General features: G+C 33.4%; 1 protein-coding gene across 1 annotated transcript; it reads right to left on the bottom strand.

Moving 5' to 3' along the window:
• Nucleotides 1–2,062: 2,062 nt before the first annotated feature.
• On the bottom strand, nucleotides 2,063–21,806 carry LOC308501924 (GLIPR1-like protein 1; the record flags this gene model as incomplete). The annotated part of the gene is made up of 6 exons (XM_081058985.1): nucleotides 2,063–2,154; nucleotides 2,243–2,269; nucleotides 7,580–7,668; nucleotides 10,079–10,179; nucleotides 12,152–12,397; nucleotides 21,633–21,806. The coding sequence occupies 6 exons, from the start codon at nucleotides 21,804–21,806 to the stop codon at nucleotides 2,063–2,065; spliced, it is 729 nt and encodes a 242-aa protein (XP_080915111.1).
• Between the last annotated feature and the right edge of the window lie 2,492 nt (nucleotides 21,807–24,298).

Below are 24,298 nucleotides of genomic sequence, written 5' to 3'. Positions count from 1 at the left end.
TGCTGTACACTAACTTATTATATTTAGTAACTACTGTAGTAAAGTTCTTTAGTAAAGTTCTCTGTGTATTCTTAAGATGGCTCAAACTGCATTAAGTGAAATCACTGACTCACAAAGAGAATGCTAGGTGCCTGAGAATATAACCTCCTATGAGTTCCTGGAAGAAAGGATTACTTTACATGTCTAAGTGTAGTACAGCACTCTAAAGCCTTGGTGCTATTTAACACACAATTTATAATTTGAAGATGCAAACTATTTTAGGAATTTTGAACTCATCATTTTTGAGGGACTTACCTGGCATCAATTTTGTAATTCAGTTGGCAAAAAGAAAGACAGAGGAAAGAGGTGAAAAATGATGCGTATGCCTAGAAAATCAGACTATTATTCTGTAAACATTTATTTTATACATGGTCTGTAGACTTTCAGTTAATTTGATTTAAAGAATTTATGTGTACTTGGATGAATAAGGAGTCTGAAAAAGTAAGGGAGTAATTATATTAAAAATCAGAGGATATTTAAATTATAAATGAAAAGGTTTAATTGAAAATCCACAAAGACAATACAACAGGTAGAAAAGCATACTCTATAGGTGTCAATTTAACTTTAGACAGTTTCAAACTTCAAATTAAGGAGTAATTATCAATTAATTCAAAATTTAATAATGCAATAGTTAAATAGTGATAATTTACTAAAATGATAATGACTCCATGAATATGATACCAAAAAAATAGCAGTGTGATGGTGAATTTTATGTGTCAATGTGGCTAGACTATGGTGGCTAATGTTTGGTTCAGCACTAGTCTAGGTATTGTTGTAACAGTGTGATTAACATTTATAATCAGTTGAATTTAAGTAAAGCAAGTTATTCTGTATAATGTGGGTGGGGCACATCCAATCAGCTGAAGGCCTTAAGAGCAAAGATAGATTTCCTGACAAAGGATTATTGCCGTTATACTGCAACATAGAAATTCTGCCTTATTTTCCAGGCTTCAGAGTCAAGACTGCAATAGCAGCAGCTCTTAATGGAATCTCCATCATGCCAGCTTGCCCTGTAGATTTTGGACTTGCTGGCCACAACACCCTTTAAATCAATTCCTAAAAATCTCTCCCCTTTCTCTCTTTCTTTTTTTGTCTCTCTCTCAATCTCCCCCCTGTTGATTCTGTTTCTCTGGAGAAATCGAATACAAGCAAGTTTGAAATACAAAAATCACTTAGCTTTTATTGGACACTAGTATCAATCATCCAGCAATGTGGAAATTCCTATGTATTTGGCATTATATACAAAATAACTCTCAGTCATGTTAAAAATACATTAAAAATGGTTTTTAGTGTTTATAGCTTAGGTAAATTGGTGGTTGCTTTATTCAAGATGAAAAAGATCTGATAATTTAGTCCATGAGAGTCAACAATTCAACATAAATGATTTCTAAAACGGAATTAATTGAATAATTTGGTATGTGTGTGTCGTTTTTTCTTTGTCTTCAGACAAGACATATGCCAGAATTGAGCGATTCTTTGGTTTGTAGAGATGTTAACTATACTGCAGATTATTTTAATTTTTAAAACATACCTTTACCTTTCAAAGTTTTAAAATTTAATTGATTTTTTTAAAAATTTAATCTGTTCTCATCCATTTCCCCAAATATTATGTACATAATATAGCATGATGTGCTATCTGAAACTTACCTTAATAACATTTTGTTTTGGGAACTGTTGGTGATATTCTTAAAGGAAACTACTGGTATATAAGGAAAGTACCTAATATCTGGAATATTTCATTTCTTAGATTTACTGTAACAAAAAATGCAACCTAGAATGTTAGAGAATGGAACTCTTTTGATACACGTAAAATTGTAATTTAAAAAAATAACCTTAAGATTTTTGTTTTTACTGCTACCCTTCTTCTATAATGCAATACGGTTTTTAAATTAAAAGCAGACATTAAATTTAGACAACAGACAAGAAAGAAGAAGTTTTAATTATGAAAATGATGGGAGTTAGATTTAGCCATATAGTTCCTTTCTTGTTATGCTTGAGAATTTCTGTTGTACATTAATGACACTTAAAACATTCTCAGCAGAATATAAATTAGGCACAGTAGACGACATGCTCTCTGTGGAGGTGCCTTCCCCAGTGGATTCCAATATGGATATTCTGTCAATAAAACATAATGGTTAAGAGCTCAATTTAGTTTCAAAGATGGGAAATAATTGAATTAAAGCTGAAACATTTTGATACGTACCTTCAGATTTATCAAGTTCTCTATTTCCTAAAATAGAAAAAAAATATTATAAACTTAAAAGCTTCACTTGCTTTTCTGACTTTTAGAATAAGATAATCAACTTAGGAAACTTAGTTTGGCTGTAAGAAAATGAAAGCTTCCTCTGCAGCTCCCACAGTCATTAAAAATCTATATGGTGCCCCTTGTCAACGATGTCACGTCCACAAATATTTCTAGAATATCTCTCATATTAAAGGCACAAAAACCAAACTATATCCAGCAGTTAACTTTATTTTTGGCACTGTGCCAAAGTAATTCCTTCATGCTGGGTTTTGAGTACCTAGAGTCCTCCAAATTTTGCTGTATGTGTTTCCCCAGAGTAGTTTTCTCCTGAATTCTAACAGGATTCTTGTTAGGAATTAATGTCATTAAAAAAATTCATTTATTTTTTGAATGTCTAGGTAGTGTGAAAGATTTCAGCCTTTGGATATAAATGGTTGTCAGGAAAAAAGAAAGTTCCTTACAGAAAACTAGGGGAGAGAATCTCTCATCAATTTTAAAATGGAAGAAATACATAAAAATGAATGAAAAGTATCATTTCAGAGAATTATTAGTGTTATGAAAAAATAAACTGGGTCAAAAGATAGAAAATAGTGTGGAACCTAACTATAATAATAACTGAAATTTATTGAGAACTTATTTTATTTGGGGCTCAGATCACTTTGTATGGTTTATCATACTTAATCCTCTTAGTCACCTCCTGAGGTAAGCCATCTGAGTCCAAGGCCTATATATTTAACCATTACACTATATGTCCTGTCTCTCAAAAAGCAAATCAACAAAGCTAAAAGTTAGCTTTCTATAACCACTGATCAACAAAATTGAGAAAAGGCACAAATTAAGTTGTAGGAATTAAATAAATGGAACACGACAGATAAGGCAGAAATAATATAAGAGAATTTCATTAAAACTTGGACAAAAAGAATTTTCTAATTTCCAATCAAAACCTAAATATCACATAATATGGAAAATAATTAAATCAACACACACACACACATACATACACACCACACACCCTGAACAAAATTATTTTACAGAAAACTTTTCCCCAACATTCAAAAAATAAGTAATTGGAATCCTACACAAACTGTAACCAAAATATTAAGAATAACCTTCCCAATTTTGAATCTTTTATGAAGCTACTACACAATCTTGAAGTCAAAATCATATGAGCAGAAATGAAGGAGCGTTACAGGCCACTGATAATTGTAAAATTAAGCGCAAAAATGATAAGTAAAATATTAACAAGAACCTAGCCATCTGTAAAAGAAACCTCATGAACAAGTTGGATTTATCATGGGAATGAAATAATAGCTTAAAATTGGATTACTAGGCCATCACTTAACTCCCAGTACCTATATGAAAGTATAAATCTCACCAGTTATGTTGTATACATTAAATTTATGTACAGCTTTCTGTATTCAAACATGCCTAAATAAAGTGGTTTAAAAATAAGAACAAGGAAAATAATAAATAAACAAAAGGGAAAAGGGAAATAGGATATGATAAAAGATTTAAAAAATTAGAAAACTACCACATACCTATCTCTTTACAAATAATTAGAAAACATTAGTGAAATGGACCAATTTTTAAAAACTTGTGTTTACTCAAAGAGGCATTTAAAACACAGATAAATTAAAAAAAAATAAAGTTACCAAGTATTGCTTCCAAAACTGTTTCCAAAAAGAAAAAAAAGTAAATGTTTTAATATATTTTACAACATTAAGACATTAATGGGAAAAAAAAATTGGGATAATTTCAAGAGGTGCAGAAAAAACTCTGGTAAAATGAAACATTCATTCAAGGTAAAAGCTCAAAGCAAAATAAGGAAACTTCCATAACTTGGCAATGAGGACTAATTAAAAACAATCTAAAGCAAATATGTGTAACGATGAAACATATCCCTAACCTAAGGACAGGAACAAGAGAATATGTGTCTCCAATTACAGCTCATGTTCAACAATGCACTAGAGGAGTCACTGAGTATTCATATTGGTAAAATAAATAAGTGATACAAAGATTAGAAGACAGAACCAAATTTGCATTTTTTTATGGATAACATGACTTTTACAGAAAATGCAAGAGAATCAACAAACTATTAGAAATAATTAAAAAATTACATAAGATTCTTGGATAATAGGTTAATATAAAATAATTTATATTTCTATAAATCAGCAAAAATCAATTAGGAAATATTTTAAAATACCACGGATTGCAGCAACAAATACCTGTCACTAAGTAATCTAATTTGATGGTGCAAGATATTTACTGAGAAAGTTTCAAAACTTAACTGAAAGATGTTTAAAAATAGATCCCAGAAAATGATCTTTATTAATATAAATAGCCAATGCTCTAAAAATATTAATTCTTCTTAAATTTATCTATAATTTCAATGTAATTCCAACCAAAAACTCAAGGTCTTTCTGTGGAATTGATAAGTTTATCTCAACATTAATTTGCAAAAGGAAAGGGCCAAAAACAGCCCCAAATTTCTGAATAATTTGGAAAAGGAACAAGTTGGAAGAACACCTCCTACCACGTATCAGAGTTTATTGTAATGTATGCTGCTTGTGTGGTGGTGTTTCGGTGGCCATTGTCAGTACCTGCTGAAGTAATAGTTTGTGATAGACAAAAGCTGTCATCAAGCGCAGCTAGAAAATCCAAATAAAATACAACAAAACAATGTTTCCGAGCATCAGAGATTTGCTAAACCAACAAAGACTGGAGCATGGCGATTTCAGAGTGGAGATCCGTAGAGAGGTGGGCCATTGCTAAGTAAGTTGCTCTTTCTCTGGGACCACCTTTTGATTCTGGGCCCAGGTGTAGGGCTGAAAATCTGGGCTTAGCCCTGGCAGAGGCCGATTTTGGGGAAACAGAGAAACCAGCAGAGTCTTTTTTGACTTTGTAAGGCTAGAGAGAGAAAATTGGAGAACTGAGTACCTCAAGATTCAGGTGAGACATAGAGGTGGAAGAAATGAACCCAGAAGATACCCATTTTGTACCCAAGCTATTAGTTCAATTTTGAACCTGTGAGGGGCAGGAGGCTGAAACCCTCTTGAGGTCTAAGCAGATTTTTCTCTTTTTTACTAATTTCAGCGTGCTCAAGTAATAAGGGATTGGAATTCAGAACCCACCAGGGGAAGGCAACAGTGAACCCACACAGGGTCTCAGTGGAACACCCTACAAGTCTACACCCTTGAAAGAGGGGGAGCCAAGCTTTACATAAACTGTATCCCAGCCTTGACTAAGTTGTATTTGGATAAGGTGAACGACCCTATGTTCGTCTGTTCAGCAGAGAAAAAGGTAGAATGCTCTACATTGATGTTTTACACGTGTTGTTAGGTGTTTAATAAGAACTTCGTAGTTATACCAAGTGTTTCTGCAAACTACTGCTGTGAAACAAACTTCCAGAACTTAATGGCTTAAAAGAATAACAATTGATTATTATTTCTCACAGTTATCTGGGTTGTCTGGCTCTACGAGGCAATTCCTCTGCTATACGTAGGGTCATCAGGGTTCAATGTTATGGCTGCATTTCACTGGAGCTCAGTTGGGTTTGAAACAGAAAGATGACCTCTCTTCTTCCATGGCCTTTCTCAGGGGGACCTCTCCTGCAGGAGAGCATGGATTTCTCCATATGCGGTGGAGGTTCCAGGAGAGCAAACGCCAAAGCTGCCAGGTCTCTTAAAGGCTAGGCCTAGAACTGGAACAATGTCAGGTCCTTGTTCAAGGGGAGGAGAAATCAGCTCCAGTTCTTGATGGGAGGAGTGGCATATGCATGTAAGGAGGAGAGGAATTGTAAAGAGAATGTACCACACCAAGAAACAGAGCATGTTATGAAAACGAAGAGAAATGAAACAATCTTAAAAATAGAAACGGACCCACAGGTGATTCAGACGCTGGGATTATTAGAAAGAGTTTGGAGTATTTGAAGGTGGTGATAATGGAGGTTAGTGTGTCAAAGGGAGGTTAATAAAAAGTATAGTAGGAGACAGAGGCAAGTGCCAGATCATGCTTGGGCTTGTGGCCACATGGCGTAGTCAGATTTTCTTTAATTGCAATATGAAACAATGGAGTAATTTTAAGAAGTGATTTGATCTGATTTTCTTTGTGTAAAACATTTTGGAATAGAGTAGGAAGAGAAGTGGGTGATTGTGCTGTTTCAGGAAAGAAATGACAATATGTTGGATATTGGGCAGGAAGACGAACTGAAAAATAAAGTTTATTATTGTTATCTTTATCTCTCTTTGACTAGAAAACATTAGTTTTCAAGTGGGAGATAATGCTAATAAGTTTATCTTTTAAGTTGCCTTAAAGGAGTTTTGAAATTAGAGGGAATGTACTTCTAATTTACTCTTTAATTGAAGTATAACATGAATATAGGAACATACATACCTCATAAATGGAAAGTTGGATAAATTATTACAAAGTGGACACACCTAAGTAACCATCTGTTATTCTCTTCTAATTACTAACTCCTCTTTCCTCTCCAAAGGTAACTGCTATCCTGTCTCCAAATGTAAACTAATTTTTTCTGATTTAGAACTTTATAAGAAATAGAATCATTCAATATGTATTTTTTTGTGTCTGTCTTATTTTGTGGCGTCACATTCTTTTTTGTTTTTTTTTCTAAATAGTCTTCTTCTTTCACCCATTTCTCTCTGTCCTCACTCAAGAATTTATATACTTATTGTTAAAAGGTATCTTTGTTCTGAGAACCAAAAGGCTGATGATGGAAGAGAAACATTAGATTTAAATCACAATTAAATACAAGTGGTAAGAAGCACACGAAAAGATGTTTAACACCATTCGTCATTAGAGAAGTGCAAATGAAAACCTCTTCATATCTACTGAGATAGCTATAGTTTAAAAAATAAAAGAAAATCACAATTAATTTGGAGATTGATTAATGTATTACTTCTGAGTGAGTCACTATTTTAATAATAACTAATGAGAGGAGGCAAATGGAAGCAAATACAAATAAGAAACATTTTCACTAAGAGTTATTTGTATAACAGCAATTATGTATTGTGTAGCAGCACCCTGGTCCCAGTTATACTTCACTCTTTTCTGTCCTTTAGCCTGAGGGGGAAAATCATCAGTGAAGAAGGGAAAGATCATCTTAGTTTAAATATGATAATTTATGACAAATGATTCATTTCATCATATGGTAACAATCCAATCTCATTCATAAATTCTCCGTAAACTTGAGGAGAGCCAAATTTTAAAATATAATGAATTTATGGAAACTGCTCTTCAAATGAAATATTACAAATTTTTTTTTCCTCTTTTCCTTACGGCAGAGTTTCTTTACGCAAGTTTCTTCTTCCTCGCACATAGAGCAGGATACTCCTTTAGCATAAGGGGGCACATTTGGAAAATTTCCTCTGTAAAAAAGAAAAACATTGATTAACTAAGTGGCTGTTAATTTCTCTAGTTGCATTCATATATGCAAGTGGTTTTGGTTACTCACTAGATCATGAGTGTTGAAAGAAAAAACAATAACTTTTCTCCAAATTCTTTGCTCATTTCTTTTGTTAAAAAATTTTTTCAAAGTTATTAAAACTGTTCTTTACGGGTATCCCGTTTATATTGGCAGTTATATTCTGTGGAACACAAATTAGATGGATCCCAGTGTAATTAAGTTTGTGACAGTCACATATTTTTTGTTGTAGAACACTGGGATTATTTTGTTTTTGCAAATGGAATAAGCAAAATTTAAATTGCAAATAGACTTGTATATTTTATGTCTTTTAACCATTAATAAGGTATATCTCTCTAATTATTTGTGTCTGTTAATTTTTCTTGTGAATGTGATATAATTTTCAGTGTTCAGGTCTGTCATGTCTTCTGACAGATTTATCCTTAAGTAATTTCTATTTTTTGATGCTGTTATAAATGGTAATGTCATTTTAATTTAATTTATGCTTATTCATTGCTAATATATGGACATGTAATTGAGTTTTATATTTTGATCTTGTTTCCCGAAAAATTGCCAAATTTATTTATTAGTTCTATAACAGTTTTCATTGAATCCATTGGATTTTCTATATGGACCTATAAACCAGCAATCAGCAGTGTGGCCCACAGGCCACATCTGGCCTGTGGTCTGTTTTAGTACAGTCTGTGAGCTAAGAATTTTAAAAAATATTTTAAGGGGTTATTTAAAACAATATGAAAACACAAAGATAAATATATATATATATAACAGAATGTATATGTTATGGAAAGCCTAACATATTTACTATCTGTCATTTAAAGAAAAAGTATTGTCTGATACTTTACAAAAAAATTTTACTATTAGTTATAATGTTACATACAGGTTTTTCATAGATGCCTTTTATTAGATTTAAGCAGTTTCCTTCTATTTCTAGTTGGCAGAGAGCATTTATTGGAAATGAATTTTGTCTTTTTCTCAATCTATTGAGATGATCATATGATCTTCATTTTTAGGTTGAGTAAGATGGCGAATTACATTTTAGGATGTTAAACCAGCCCTACATTCCTGGAATAAACTTCATTTAGACAAAGTATATTGTGCTTTTACTGTATTGTTGCATTGCTAAATTTTGTTTAGAATTTTTGTACGGATGTTTGTCAGAGATTTTGCTCTGTAGTTATCTTTTCATTTTATTTCTCCTATATAATTTGTGTCTTTTGAGGAATTTCCCCCACTTTTTCTAAGTTGCCTCTTGATTAATTAATTAACCCCATTATCATTTTGTAATGGCCTTGTTTTTTAAATCACTGGTAACATTTTTTTGCTCTGAAGTCTATATTATCTGGTATTAATATAGACACTGCAGCTTTGTTTTGACTGTTAGCATTGTAAACCTTTTCCCATCCTTTTTCTTTTCATCTATTTGTGTCTTTATATTTAAAGCTTGCTTCTTGTAGGCAAGGTATAATTGGTTTTGGATTTCTTATCCAGTCTCATAATCTCTGCCTTTTCCTTTGGGTGTTTGTACTGCTTAGATTGGATGGGATTATTGATATAGGTAGGGATGAGGCTACCATTTTCTTATTTATTTTATTTGTTTCATCTGTCCTTTGTTTCCCTTCTTGTTAAGTTATGCATTTATCATTCTTGTTTCTGCATCTGAGAGGGAGTGGCCAAAAATATAGAAAGAGATAAACACGTTTGTACCTCTCCATAGTAATTTTAGCAAGGCTCAGCTTCTTTTTACCAATCCCCTACATGTATTCTGGCAAAGAATACATGTTTTTCATCTTTTCTACATTTTATTTAAAAGTTTTTGTTTTTTAAAGAGTGGATTATCAGTAGATTTTATTTTCTTTCTTGTATGATTCATTGCAATCAAAGTTCAAGTTTTGTTTTGGAGCCTTTCATTAGGCTTATGTTGTAGTGCTGTTTAGATGTGCAATTCTCAGCAAGGCAATGAAAAATCATGGTAGTTTTTCTTAGTAGATGTGCTTTTTACCATCATTCCCAATTATTTACTCATTCCAGTTATGCTATATAATATACCCATCTATTTTGTTTCCCAGAATTTAGATATTAGTGTGGCAATGTATTTTATATTATCTTTTTTTACTTAACAAACAATCTTCATCATTTCACTCTCAAGTTTAATATTTCATGACAGATATAATTCTGTACACAAGGTTATATTCTCTTACCACTTTCTATTTTCATCTGTTGCTTTTGTTCAGCATTATAGAGGGAGACTTCATTTACCAAAATATAGTTGTCTTTTTAATATAAGATTCTATTTTTGGAAACAATTAATAACATTTATTTCCGTATAAAATATTTTTAATAGCAAAATAACTTACGCAGGTCCGTAGTTACATACAAATATTGCAGTTTCAGCTTCCCCAAGGTGAGAACACATTGTAATTGCACAACCAACTTTATATGAATTGGCCCAAACTACCTGTAAGGAAAGGAATTTTTAAATAAAATATGCCAAACAACTCTATCCAAACAGTGCATTATGGGAATAGGTATAATCTTTGTCATGCTACAAAAAATGAATGTACCCAAGCACGTATTGGTTACTTTTCTGTTAATTTCTAATACTTAGTTTAAATTTTTAAAAACTGTTTTTGAAGACTACTAACTAAATCTTCATAAATCAAAAGAATATAATATATAGCCAAAATATTAATTACTTCTAGATGATGTATGAAATAGATTTTTATTTTCCCAATGGGTATATAACACAAACAGTATTAAAATCAATGAAATGATTTCATTTCACAATAAATGAAAACAATAATTACCTTTTATATTTTTCTCTGAAACATTCTACTTAGTTTATGATCACATTTTAAATTTTGCGGTCTTAACCATATTCTTACCTCTGTAAAATCATGAGACAGATAGGGATAGAGATTAGGTATACATTGAGTTTATTGCAAAAAAACAAAAAAAAAAACCCTAAAACAAACAAACAAAAAAACAGCCTGCCATGAGGATAGTGAACTTTATTTTTGTTTAGTTACAAAGAATAGCAGTTGTTCAAAAGAAAAATATTCCTCTGGAAAACAAGACAGTAGGAGAGAGATAAAAAGGTAAAAACATTAGCATTCCTTTGTGATAATGACAGTATGGAATTTTCCTCCATTTCCCCAATGAACAATGGGAAAAATACTTATTTATTCCATTTGTAAAACAAAATAATCCAAGAAAAATTAATGTAGATTTGACAACACAAATGAATTTTTTGAACTTATTTATTTCACAATTCAATTCACACAATGTATTGACATATTTTATAAAATGATGTATTAGTCACTGTTTCCCAGGGCCCGGGTGTAGCCATAATCAGCAGTTTTGCAAAACATATTTTAATGGCTCTTTGAGACGCAGCAGAGTGTAGTAAAAGCCCAGTGAACTGAGAAAAGATGAGTTTTGCTTTTAACCAGGTATGTAGTTTTAGAGAGTCAGATTGATTCTGAGCTAGTTTCCCACTTAATTAAATGACATGAAGCAAGATCCTTAAAATACCCACTCCTTAGAATATTTTAGGAATTTAATAAACTATAACAAAGAGGAAAAATCAGTTTATCTTAACTACACTAGAACTAACATAGATGCTAGTATTATCAGGGAAAACATTAATTAGTATTACTGTATCCCACATGGTTAAAAAGCTAGATGAAAGATTAAACACTCTAGATATAGTTACTGATGATATAAAAAAGGCAAAAATAAAACTTTTAGAGATATAAACTTTCACATCTAAGATGAAAAATAAACTAAAAGTAAATGTTATTAACAGTAGATTAAACATTACAGAAGAAAAGATTAATGAACTTAAATACACATCAGACTATATAAAGTTAATCACAGAGTGAAAAAAATTCAAGAAAAAAAGAGAAGAAAGCATTAATAAACTGTGGGAGCTCAAATGGCCTTCAGAGTAACTAGACTCTGAGAAGACAGAAGTGAGAGAGAGTGACAAATATTGCAAGAAACATTCGCCAGCATTTTTCCAAATTTGATTTAAATTATGGATCTACAGTTACAAGAAATCCAGTAAACTATAGCACAAAAACATGAAGAAAACTTCAGTACATTTTGAAATTGCTCCAGACTCATATTAGAGAAAACATTTTAGTCAATCATCAAACAAAGACACATTACATACACAGGAATAAAAAGAAAAGGATTATAATAGACTTGTAGTTGGAAATAAGGCAGGTAAGATGACAGTGGAATAATTTTAAAAGTTCAGAAAAAAACAAAACTCCGTAGAATTCTATATCCAATAAAAATATCTTTCAAATGACAGTGAGTTTCCTGGATACTCAAAAGAAGCTTAAAAGAAAATGCTAAAAACCTTGTCTTGTGATTAAAATGTGTATAAATAAGAGCTAATCTATAAAATGTTAAATATTTACCTGTGTATAATGGCCACAAACTGCGGTACATGATAAACTATTATAATCATAATATTCAGTTTCATTATACCAAGCAACAACAGCAAATTTCGGTGTAAATATGCTTAATCCTCCTAACCAGATATTTTCTCCAACATATTCAAAAATCGGATGGCATTCATATGATTTTCCTAAACAGGTGTTGTGTGCGAATTTGCACTTGTTTGCCCATGCTTTAGCAGCCTTTGCTAAACCTTCATCCCAAGTCTGAAAGATAAAAATAATTCAGAGTTAATTGTCCATATTTGTTTGGATTGAAGTTATTCTGATGACAGTGATCAAATTTTATTTAAATTTATTATTTTAATAAAATATAATTTCTATTTCATGTTCACCGTTAGTCTTTTTTTGTTTTTTAGTTCTGCTTCAGAAACATTCTATGACCCACTCTCTTGACAGTTCATCTTTGTATTTCCAGTACCTAGCAGATGGCCTCAACATATAATTGAATATGATTGAAGTAAGTCAGACTTCAGTCTAGTAATTCAGATGGTCATGCAAATATATCATAAGTAAAGGAGGAGTACCCATTTATAATTTAAAAGGGAAAAAAGCCTCTTAGAACACTAGGCATAGCATATCCTTAATTTGATCAAAAGTATCTGCAAAAGCCAAAAAGCATCAATATAAAATGGTGAAATATTAAAAACTTTCACACAAAATTGGGAATGAAACAAGATGTCTCATTAATTTCTATTTTAATGTACTGGACTGTATGTACGTAGTATAATAAAACATGTACACTATAAATATATAAGACAAAAGATATATAAAATGTATAAGGATTGGATTTATCATTATTTACGGATGACATGACTGGGTACACAGAAATTTCATATGAATGTACAAACAAAACTATAAAAAATAAGTGAAATTATCAAAGTTGCTAGATACCAGGAATATATACAAAATTGTGTTTTCATACATACTCCAGAAACAAATAGCATGAAAAATATCAAATATGTTTAAATAAATACAATAAATTACTGATATAAAAAGATCTCTACATTGAAAGGTAAAAGACATCATTAAGAGAAATTTTAAGACTTAAATAAATGGAAGAGTATATAATGCTCATGGACTGGAAGACTCAATATTGTAAAGAATGCTGATCTTGATATTTAATTCACTTTTAATGAAAATTCAAGTAGATTTTTCTTAGTGGAAATTTATTATAAAATTTATATGGCAGTTTAAAGAACCAACAGCAGCTAAGGCAATCTTTAAAAAGTAAAACAAAACTATGGAACTTGCTCTACCAGATATCAAGGCATCATAAAGCTGCATTAAAGACATTATGGTATTAGCACAAGGGGAAACAAATAGCCTAATGGAACAGAACAGAGTCCAGAAACAACTTTTGAGAAAAGTGACAATGTCTTAATGTAGCTGTTATTGAAAAGATGGTTTTTAAAAATATTTTTATTTTAAACTAATTGTAGGTTCACAAGAAGTTACAAAAGTAGTGCACAGAGGTCCTGTATAAACTTCATGTAGTTTCACCATTAGTAATTATTTATGTTATTTATGTTATTTATGTACAATATCAAAATCAAGATATTGACATTGATACAATCAACAGACCTTAAGATTTCAATAGCTGGGCATGCATTTATTGTGTTTGTGTAGTTAGTTGTATGCAATGTTATCGCATGGGTAAATTGAAGAAACCAGCCCCACAATGAAGATACAGAACTCTCCTATCACCGCAGGGATCCCTCATGCTAACCCTTTATGTTCATACTCACTCCACCACACTATGCCTAACCCATGACAGTCACTAATGTGTTCTCTATCTCTATAATTTTGTCATTTCAAGAATGTTATATAAGTAGAATTTCAGAGTATGTAACTATTTTGAAATTGGCTTTCTGTTAACTCAACATAATTCTCTCGAGATCCATCCACACTATTTCATGCATCATTAGTATGTTCCTTTTTATTGTTAAGAAGTATGCTATGGTATGGGTATACCATGGTTTGTTTAGCCTTCAATTATTGATGGAAATTTGGGTATTTACAAGTTTGGGCTATTACAAATAAAGCTGCAATGAATATGTATGATCAGGTTTTTGTGTAGCAATATGTTTTTCTCCTTCTAAGATAAAAGGAAAAGGAAAAAGTGTCCAGGATCCATCCATGTTGTCACAAATGGCACTATTTCATCTTTTCTTATGGCACAGTAGTATTCCATTGTGTATATGTACCACATCTTCTTTATCTAATCATCTGTTGAAGGACACTTTGGTTGTTTCTATGTTTTGGCCACCATAAATAAAGCTGTTGTGAACATCAGATCACATATATCTACTCAGATAAGTGTTTTCAGATTTTGGGGGGTATATACCCAGTAGAGGGCTTGCTGGGTCATATGGGACTTATCAAACTAAAAAGCTGCTGCACAGCAAAAGAAACCATCAAAAAAATAAAGAGGCAACCAACAAATGCAAAACTATTTTCAAGAGTGGCTGTACTATTTTATGTTTCCACCAGCAAAGTATGACAGATATAGTTTCTCCACATTTACTCCAGTATTTGATATTGGCACTATTTTTTATTTTTAGCTTTTGGTGGTGATATCACATTGTTTTTTTTTGTTTGTTTGTTTGTTTTTTCTTTTCCTTTTTCCTTGTGGCTAAGGATGCTGAACATATTTACATGTGCTTATTTTCATGTGTATATTCTAGTGATGAAATATCTGTTCAGTCTTCATATCCTAACTAAATTTTGTTTTTGTTTTTGTTTCTTACAGTTGAGTTTTTAGAGTTCTTTATATATTTTAGACAGTAGTTCTTTCTGAGATAAGTGGTTTTTATATATTTTGCCTAGTCTGTAGGTTGTCTTTTCATTTCTTAACAAGGTATTTTAAATAACATAAATTTTTAATTTTGATGAGGGTCAAGTTATTGACTTTTTCTTTTGTTGCTGTGATTTTGGTGTCATGTTTAATCAAAGTGATCCACTGTATTACAAAGCTTCATTGAGCTGTAGGTCCTGAGAACTTTCTCCACTTTTTCTCTTAAAAGTTTTATATTTTTAGGTTTTTCCATTTAAATATGTGTTTCCTTTTGTGTTAATTTTTGTATAAGGTGTAAAATTTAGATCAAAGTTCACTATCTTTTATCAAATGTGTGTAGAGTTGTCCATAGTATATGTGTGCAGGGTCTTAATGCTATCCGGATTCATTCCTGATATTGGTAATTTGTGCCATTGTATATATATTGATCTTTTTAAAGAATAAGACTTTTATTCCATTGATTTTTTTTTCTATTTGCAACGTCGTTGATTTCTTCTTTTCTTTATTATTTTTTTTTCCATCTGCGTGTATTTTACTTTTTCTCTTCTTTAGGTAGAATTTAGATTCTCCACTTAAGAGCTTTCCTCTTTTTTAATATAACCACTTAGTGCTACACATTTTCCTCTCAGCACTTCCTTTACTGCACTGAATAGGTTTTAATATATTGCGTTTTGTATATATATATATGTATATATATACACACACACATACATATATCAATATATATAATGCATGATATAATTATATATAATGTTATATATATTTAAATTTTCCTTGTGACTTCCTCTTTGACTCATATATTATTTACAAGTGTGTTTAATTTCTAAGTATTTAAAAAGGTTCTTGTTATCTTTTGCTGTAGATAACTGTTTTGATATCATTGTGTTCTGAGAATATAATCTGTATAGTTTCAATTCTCTTTAATTGGTGAGTTTTTATTTTATAGTTCAGGATATGGTCAGTCTTGGTTAATATTCCATAGGCACTTGATAAGAATGTGCCTATTTTCTATTTGTTGAGTGGAGTGTTCTATACGTGCTAATGAGATCTTTGTTGTTTAATATATTAAGTTGTTCTTATTCTTGCTGATTTTCTGTCTGATTGTTGAGAGAAGAGTATTGAAATCTCCAAATGTAGTTGAGAACTTTTCAATTTCTTTTTAGAGTTATATTGGCTTTCGTTCCTGTAAGTTAAACATGTGTTGTTTGGGGAATCTAAAATTTTATTGCAATTTCTTTGTGATGGATTGATCAGTTTATCATTATGTAATGCCATTCTCTAGTATTTTCTTTGCTCTGAAATCTATTTCACCTGATATTAATGAATCCACTTCTGCTTTCTTTTGATTAATGTTTGTGTGATGTGTCTTTCCACATCCTTTTACTTTCAAACTACCTCGTATTTTATTTGAAGTGAATTTCTTGGTTATAGCTTGTTGGTTTGTTTGGGTTTTTTATTTGTTTGAATTGATGCTGCCAATCTCTGTTTTTAAATTGATGTATTTATACTATTTTGATTTTATTAGTTTTTATTTAACCCCTCTAGTTTTCATTCCTGTTTCACTGTCCTGCCTTCCTGTGAGTTACTTGACCATTATTTAGAATTCCACTTTGATTTGTCCATAGAGTTTTTAAGTATATATTTTTATATAGATGTTTTAGTGGTTGCTTTGGTATTACATAATATATGTAACTAATCACAATCTAATGGTGCCAGCATTTTAAAGTTTGTCTGAAATGTAGAAATATTACAGTAGTCTCCCGTATTTGTGGTTTTGCTTTCCATTGTTTCAGTTACCTGTCGTCAAACAATATTAAATGGAGAATTCCAGAAATAAATAATTCATGTTTTAAATTGCATAACATTCTGAGCACTATGATGAAATGTTGTGTCATTCTCCTCTGTCCCATCAAGATGTGAATCATCCTTTTGTCTAGCGTATCCATATTAGGTACACTACCTGCCTATTAGTCATTCAGTACTCATCTTGGTTGATTGTGATGGTATCACAGTGCTTGTGTTCAAGTGACCCTATTTTACTTTATAATGGCACCAAAGTGCAAGAGTAGTGATGCTTGGAATTTGGATATGCCAAAGACAAGCCATAAAATGCTTCTTTTAAGTGAAAATATGAAAGTTCTTAATAAGGAAATAAAAAAAATTGTATGTTGAGGTTGGTAAGATCTGTGGTAAGAACGAATCTATCTTTGAAATTGTGAAGAAATTTGTGATAGTTGTGCTGCCACACTTCAAACTGCAAAAGTTATGGTCATAGTGTGTGATAAGTGCTTAGTCAAGATGGAAAAGGCATTAAATTTGTAGGTGAAAGACATGAACAGAAATCTTGTGTGTGTGTCCACACACACACACACACACACACACGAGTATATATGTATATATCTATATATGTATAGAGTTCAGTATTATGCAGTTTCAAGAATTCACTGAAGGTCTTGGAATGTGTCCCCCATGGATAAGGGGGGACTACTGTACTTCCATGTAGGTCCCTTTACTACTCTCTCCACCAATAATGTGATTATCTTGAATATTTACATACATTAAGAACCATATCAATGTTATAATTTTTGCTTCAACAGTCAAACATAATTTATAATACATAAGCGAGGAATAGTTTATTATATTTACTCATACTTTTACTCTTTGTCTTTTTGTTCCTTCTTTCCTGATGTTGCAGTAGTCCTTGTTTTACCATCTTACTGTTTGAAGATCTTTTCTTAGGTATCCTTTTAGAGTAGGTCTGCTGATAACAAATTGTCTTAATTCCTGAAGCTGCATATGTCTTAATTTTACCTTCATTTCTGAAGAACATTTTCTCTGGGTAGAATTCTTGGATGAATTTTTTTTTTGAAACTGACATTGAAATGGAAAATGTTGTGCCACTTCCTTCCGGCACCCATGAATTTGGATGAGAAATTTGATGACATTGAAATTATTATTGTCCAATAGACAATGTGTTGCTTCTCCCAGCTGTTTTTAAGATTTTTTTCTCTGTCTTAAGTTTTTTGGAGTATGATTATGATGTATCTTGGCATGAATTTCTTTGGGCTCATCATCACTCAGAGATATTATTTATGTCTTAACCCACATTTTGGAAGGTCTCATCCATTATTTCTCAATATATTTTTCTACTCCACTCCATCTTTCTCCATTCCTTCTGGGGCTCTAATGACAAGAATTTTAGATATATTATTATTGTCCCCTCATCCCTAAATTTCTGTTCATTTCCCCCCTTCCATTTATTTTCTCTCTGTTGGTCAGATTTGGTCATTTCCATTGTTCTATTTTCAAGTTCACAGTTTTTTTTCCATATTCATTCTTTATTGTATTCATTCTGCTATTCAAACCATCCCATGAGTTTTAAATTTTTACTATATTTTTCATTGTATAATTTCCATTTGAATCTTCTTTATAGCTTCCATTTCCATGCTGAGACTTTCCATTTCTTTGCTTGTTTTAAGCATTTTTGTAATGACTCTTCGAAGCACTTTTGTGACGCCCACTTTTAAATCCTTGTCAGGTACTTCTAGCATCAGTGTCCCCTGGTGTTAGCATCTGTTGTCTTTTTCTCACTCACGTTGATATTTCCTGGTTCTTGGTATGATGAGTGATTTTTTATTGTATCCTTAACATTTTCAGGTTTATATTATGAGACTCTAGACCTTATTTAATCCCCCTGCTTTCATAGGTCTTCCCTGACACTCACCCAATTGGGGGGAAAGCCCTGTATAACTGGTTGGCGGGTGAAAGTCCAGGCTCCCCACTCACTCTTATTTAACCTCACTGTGAGAAGGATACTGCTTACCACTGGAAGGAGATGGACATCCAGGCTCCCATTTGATTCTGCTGACTCTATCCCACAGGGAGAGGCAATGCCTTGTTCTCACCAGCTGGGGGTGAAAATCTAAGCTCCCTACTTGGCCTGTGTCGACACCACAATAGAGAAGGGCATACCCCATTACTTTGAGATGGGGCTGGAAGTCGTCACATGGCCTTCACTGACACCCTGGGGAATGAGCTGTTGTGAGGACCACCTTTATTACTGCTGGATGGTAGTGAAAGTCCAGGCTCCATGCTCTGACTCCACACTGTCAGGGCAGGCGGGGTACCTTGTTACTGCCTGGTGGGGGCTGGAAGCCTCTTCACTTAGCCTCCTCTGACAGAACACTGGTGGAGAGGAGGTGAGAGTGGTCCTTCATTAGTGTCAGGCCAGGCTGGTAGTCGAGGCTCTTCCCTTGGCCTTTGCTGAAAATGTTGGGAGGGTTGTTGTTTCTTCCTGTGTTTTTTATCCAGACTAGGATGGTGATTGTGAAAAATGGTGTCTGCCTTACTAGGTTGCCACTTTCCTGGTTCTCTGGCAAGAGAAAGCAGGCTTTTCTTGAGGCTTTTATTCTCTGCATTCGTTAACATTTCTGGATTCAGACTTGTTTAGTACCTAGTCCAGGATGTACAAGAGTCAAACAGGAAATCCGGAGAACTCACCTTGTATCATTCTTTGAACCTTGTTGATGCTAGTTGAACTGTCTGCTTCCTTCTCTCCCACTTTAAAAGTCTTTTTATATTTGCTTTAAAAAAAATACTATACAAGGTTTTTCGCTGTACTTAACAGGAAAGATAGGGCAAATGGATTTGCTTCATCTTCTTGGGCATCTGATTCTTTAAGGGTTTAGTCTTTGCATTTCCCATTCCTATCTCCACAACTCCAAAGAAGGCATTCCCAGCGGGTAGATAGACTCCCTATAATTCCTTGCCTCTAGAATTTGGCATAGTAGAAAGCTTAAGAAGCTAAACATAAAAGCTACTACCAGAATCAGAACCTTGAACATACAGCAAGATATCACAGGGCATGGAAGGACAGTGTTCTAGGAAGTTAGGATTTCTAACATGGTTTTCCCAGCCTCCAAGATTTCTGTGCCATGGGACCACCATGGGAGCAGTAGCATGTCCAGACCTGGACGGGCAGCACCTTTGGCATCCCGATCATGACTAGTTTGCAAAGATAATGATGATTATTGACTTGATTCCTAAAGATGCTTCCCCTGTATGTTTGTGTGTGTGTGTGTGTGTTTAATAATGGGGAAAGGAGTGTACCCCAACTGCTAAATATTACATTTTTATCCCCTGTCACTGTGAGAACTAAATATTACACTGAAATTCATTTCATGAAAATAAATACATGAGATTTCAAGGTTTATTTCATACCATAGCCCAGCCTGACCTCTTATAAAACTTATTGCTGGAAATGGGTTGCAGCCATAATAATAACTAAAACTCATACCACCCTGAGACCTCGGTAGGAAGGATTACATGCTCGGGGCACAGACTTTATAGGCTATTGCATACTACACACACACACACACACACACACTCACACACACACAATTTATTATAAAAAAAAGATTCCCCTCATTCTAACCTTAGCATGGGTTCAGTGTAACCCACAATACTGAATATCTGCATCTTTTGTCACATGGTTGTAAAACATGCGACATCTGTAAGTGGTAAATAGGTTTGTGAATATTGTTGCTGTTGACATTGGAGACGGACACTGGTTCAGACTCTAGGAAAGTTTTGAACTGTGGAAGCTCTGAGGCAAGAGAAGAGATCAACTTGTCAAATCTTTCCTTTCAGCAGGACAACAATGTTCTTACATTATATAATACAGTTTATCAATACTACTCAGGATCTGCTTCCTCACTTCTTTTTGTTCGCATTTTGGGGATTAGGGGAACACCATGCAATGATAAGAATTTCCATTACCATTAAGTAGGGATTAAAGTAGATCTGTGGGCTACCCTAGTGAAGCATGATATCTGTTCTTTACTTTGGCCACTGATGGGTATGAACACTACAATGATGAACAATTTCAATTTTATGAAAACATGTAAGAAGACTTAATTAGATTTTCTAAAAATTAAAAAAAAAATATTTAAAGTACAAAACATTGATATTCACCCATTATAAGTTTGCCTTTAATTTTAATTGGCAGCATTGATAATTTTCTAAAAGATTAAAATTTAGTTACTGATAACATGAATGAAAATGAACAAAATTATTCTGATCAAATCCAAATCCATCCTAACAAGTTAGATGAAATCCTTAAGCCACATATTCTTTACTTAATCAAGATTTAATTACTGAGCAAACAATGAGACTGTATGTGGGCTTCCATGTTTATTCTTCTTCTAAGCCACAAATGTTAGTGGCAAACTTGCCTGAACCACGTGTTTAACAGCTGGCAAGCAGTAAGGAAACTTATGTCAGAGGTAGAATGATGGCAATCCATCTGGTTCAGGGGCAAAACATCTGAAAAAACGTGATCTGTATCTTAGGAGGCAGACCATGATTGAACTTGAAGGTCAAAAACAGACATTGGAAAACTGAACATTAACAGTGTTTGTTGGTTGTTATATTTTATATATATATATATATATATAAAGTAACAGCTACAAGTTTTCCTTTCTCATTCTCTCCAGCACCACCCTGTAGGATACAGCCCAGCCCAGGTATGATTTTTAGCTCTTTGCAGAAAGTCTAGACTGAATTCACACTGTGCCCATGAAATTAATCGCCCAGATACCTTAGGGTAAACCTGAGAAATGAGATCCCAGCCAGGTTCTTTCTCACCATGTGTTTCATGTTGGCCGCGTGGGGCTGGACTTTGCCACGCATTTCGTTGTGAGCCTTGACACACTGGTCTATGAAACTCTGGTCTGTGATGGAGGGGATTTTGGGAGATTTACTGGCTACCAGACAGAGACCTAAGGTCCATAAGCAACTTAGTTTCTTCCCGAGAACCATGGCGGCACACAGAGGATGCCCTGACTGCGCAGACCGGTAACGGCTCAGCCAGCCTGCCTTCCCAGGCTCCTGGGGACCACGCTCTCCGCTGGCTCCATCCTCCCGCAGGAGCTCGAGCCCAGCGCGGGATGCGCTCGCTGCAGGCTGGGCCGCGGAGGGCAGGACCACAATAGCTAGTGGCCTGGCAGCAGGAGTAGCCTGCCAGGAAGCCTGGGCTGCAGGAGAAAGCCCTGAGTTGCCCTCTGCTGCAGAGTTTTAACCAGCACGTGATGCTCTCTGCAACCCAACCTGGAATCACTGGGAGGGGGCCTGGATTGTAATGTAGATTGCGACATGCAGGCAGCCCAGCATCATGTAAAAGGACAAACGGGTATTAGATACTGACAATGGACCAGGTCTGTGCAAAACCCTACATAATTAATTTCATAGACTCAGCTTCTGTGTATAGCTTTTTACTTGTTTTATATAAACCCCAGCATCATATTGTTTGTTTCCTCAGAGATTGGGGATAAAGAAATATACCCTATGACATAGTATGATGGTAAATTATTATTTATCAAAAATTTGCTTGTTTTCTTATCTGAAGAGACTAGAAAGATAAAAATAGGCACGAGGAAAATGTAGTCAAGTAGTTTCTCTCCACAAAATCTTCTCTTGTTGATACTAAGGTCTGTTTGGAAGAGATCTACCTTTTTGGTGACTAAGAAACTTCAGATAAAGCCCTGCTTCAGTTGATATGCTGAAGACTAGAACAGGAGGCATGTGATTGGTTATTTTACTTACACTGCAATATATGTCAACTTCATTTGGCTTAATAGTTTAAACCCATTTTATCAGTTCAATTGTTCAATAATAAACCAGCATTTTTTCTGTAACATTAAATGACATTTTTCAGTATTTCTCTGTTTCAAATAAATATTTTATGATTTGAGGTGTTTACAGTGCTATTTCTGCATTGACATATTTACATCTACTGAATATTCTAGTCAATTAAGCTTTTCACTGAAAAAAAAATCTTTGCTACAAGGAGTCAAATTTTCTTTCTTTTTTTTAAATTAAATTTATTGGGGTGACAATTGTTAGTAAATTTACATAGATTTCAGGTGTACAATTCTGTATTACATCATCTATAAATCCCATTGTGTGTTCACCACCCAGAGTCAGTTCTCCTTCCATCACCATATATTTGATCCCCCTTACCCTCATCTCCCTCCCCCACCCCTCTTACCCTCTGGTAATCACTAAACTATTGTCTGTGTCTATGAGTTTTTCTTTCTCATTTGTTTGTATTGGTCTTTTTTTGTTTTTGGTTTATATACCACATATCAGTGAAATTTTCGACTTCCAAATTTTCAATAGGAAGCAGAAAATTAAATTATAAAATGGGGAAAAATTCAAGGATCCTAAGGGAAATTCTTCTGAGCAATAGAGGAAATATTTCTACTTTACTATTTGCTAATGGAGAATTGTACTGCATGGGACTTTAGCATTGCATAAGTAGTCCAAACTGAGCTTCTGATATTCCACACCCCACTGATGATCCTCTGTCAATCTTCCCTATTTCAATTAATGGAAGTTCCATTGTTTAGATTGATTGCTTAGGCCCCAAACTTTGGAAGCTTTAGTCCCTTAGCAAATTCTGTTGGCTTTGCTTTTATGTTTTCAGACCTTGACTACTGATCACATTTGAAATGCCACCTCCTTGATCTCATAGATAATTACAATGGCTTTTTTGTGGGTCTTTCTGTTTACACTCTTAACTTCCTGTAGTCTAATCTCAAGACAGCAGTCAGAGTGATGGTATACTTTAGTATACTTAAATGTTTTGAGTGTCTACTATGTACCAAACATTCTTTTTTGTGCTTAGGATTACAAGCGTAAAAAAAGCAAAACAAAGTAATGTGCCTCTCTGGAATTCTAGTGAAGGGAGATAAATGATAAGCTAAATAAATAAATTGTGTAAATAATCGTACTATAAATGATAACATACATATGAAAAAAATAAATCCAGGCTAAGGAGTCTGGGAACACTGGGGGTGTGTGCGTAGAGGTGGGAGTGGCAGGTTGTAATTTCAAATAGGGTGATGAGTGTGGGTGTCTTTGAGAAGGTGACTTTCAAGTGAATCCTTGATCTGGATGCAAGAAGGAGTATGTGGATATAGGAGGAAGTGTGTTCAAGGAAGGAGATTAAACACAAGGTTGAATTATAATAGCAGGCAAAAATCATATGGACAATAGGAGAGCTTAGTAATTATAGCTGAGCTATTTTAAGGCTTTTCTATTTCTGAGAGGAGAGTAAATGTATTGAGTACCTTTTGACTTTAAGTGATACACACATGTTAAAATTTCAAGAATAACTATTAAAAGAAATAGGAATCCCAAGCCAGTAGAGGGAAAATAACAAACGAAGTATATTTGATCAGCCCAATAGAACCCAAGAAATCAGAAAGAGGTTTTTCTTTTTTTTTCTTTCTTCACATATGTTCTTAAGA

This window comes from Rhinolophus hipposideros (genome assembly GCF_964194185.1).
Source record: "Rhinolophus hipposideros genome assembly, chromosome: 9".
NCBI lineage: Eukaryota > Metazoa > Chordata > Mammalia > Chiroptera > Rhinolophidae > Rhinolophus > Rhinolophus hipposideros.
This window is presented reverse-complemented; position numbering and strand designations above follow the sequence as displayed.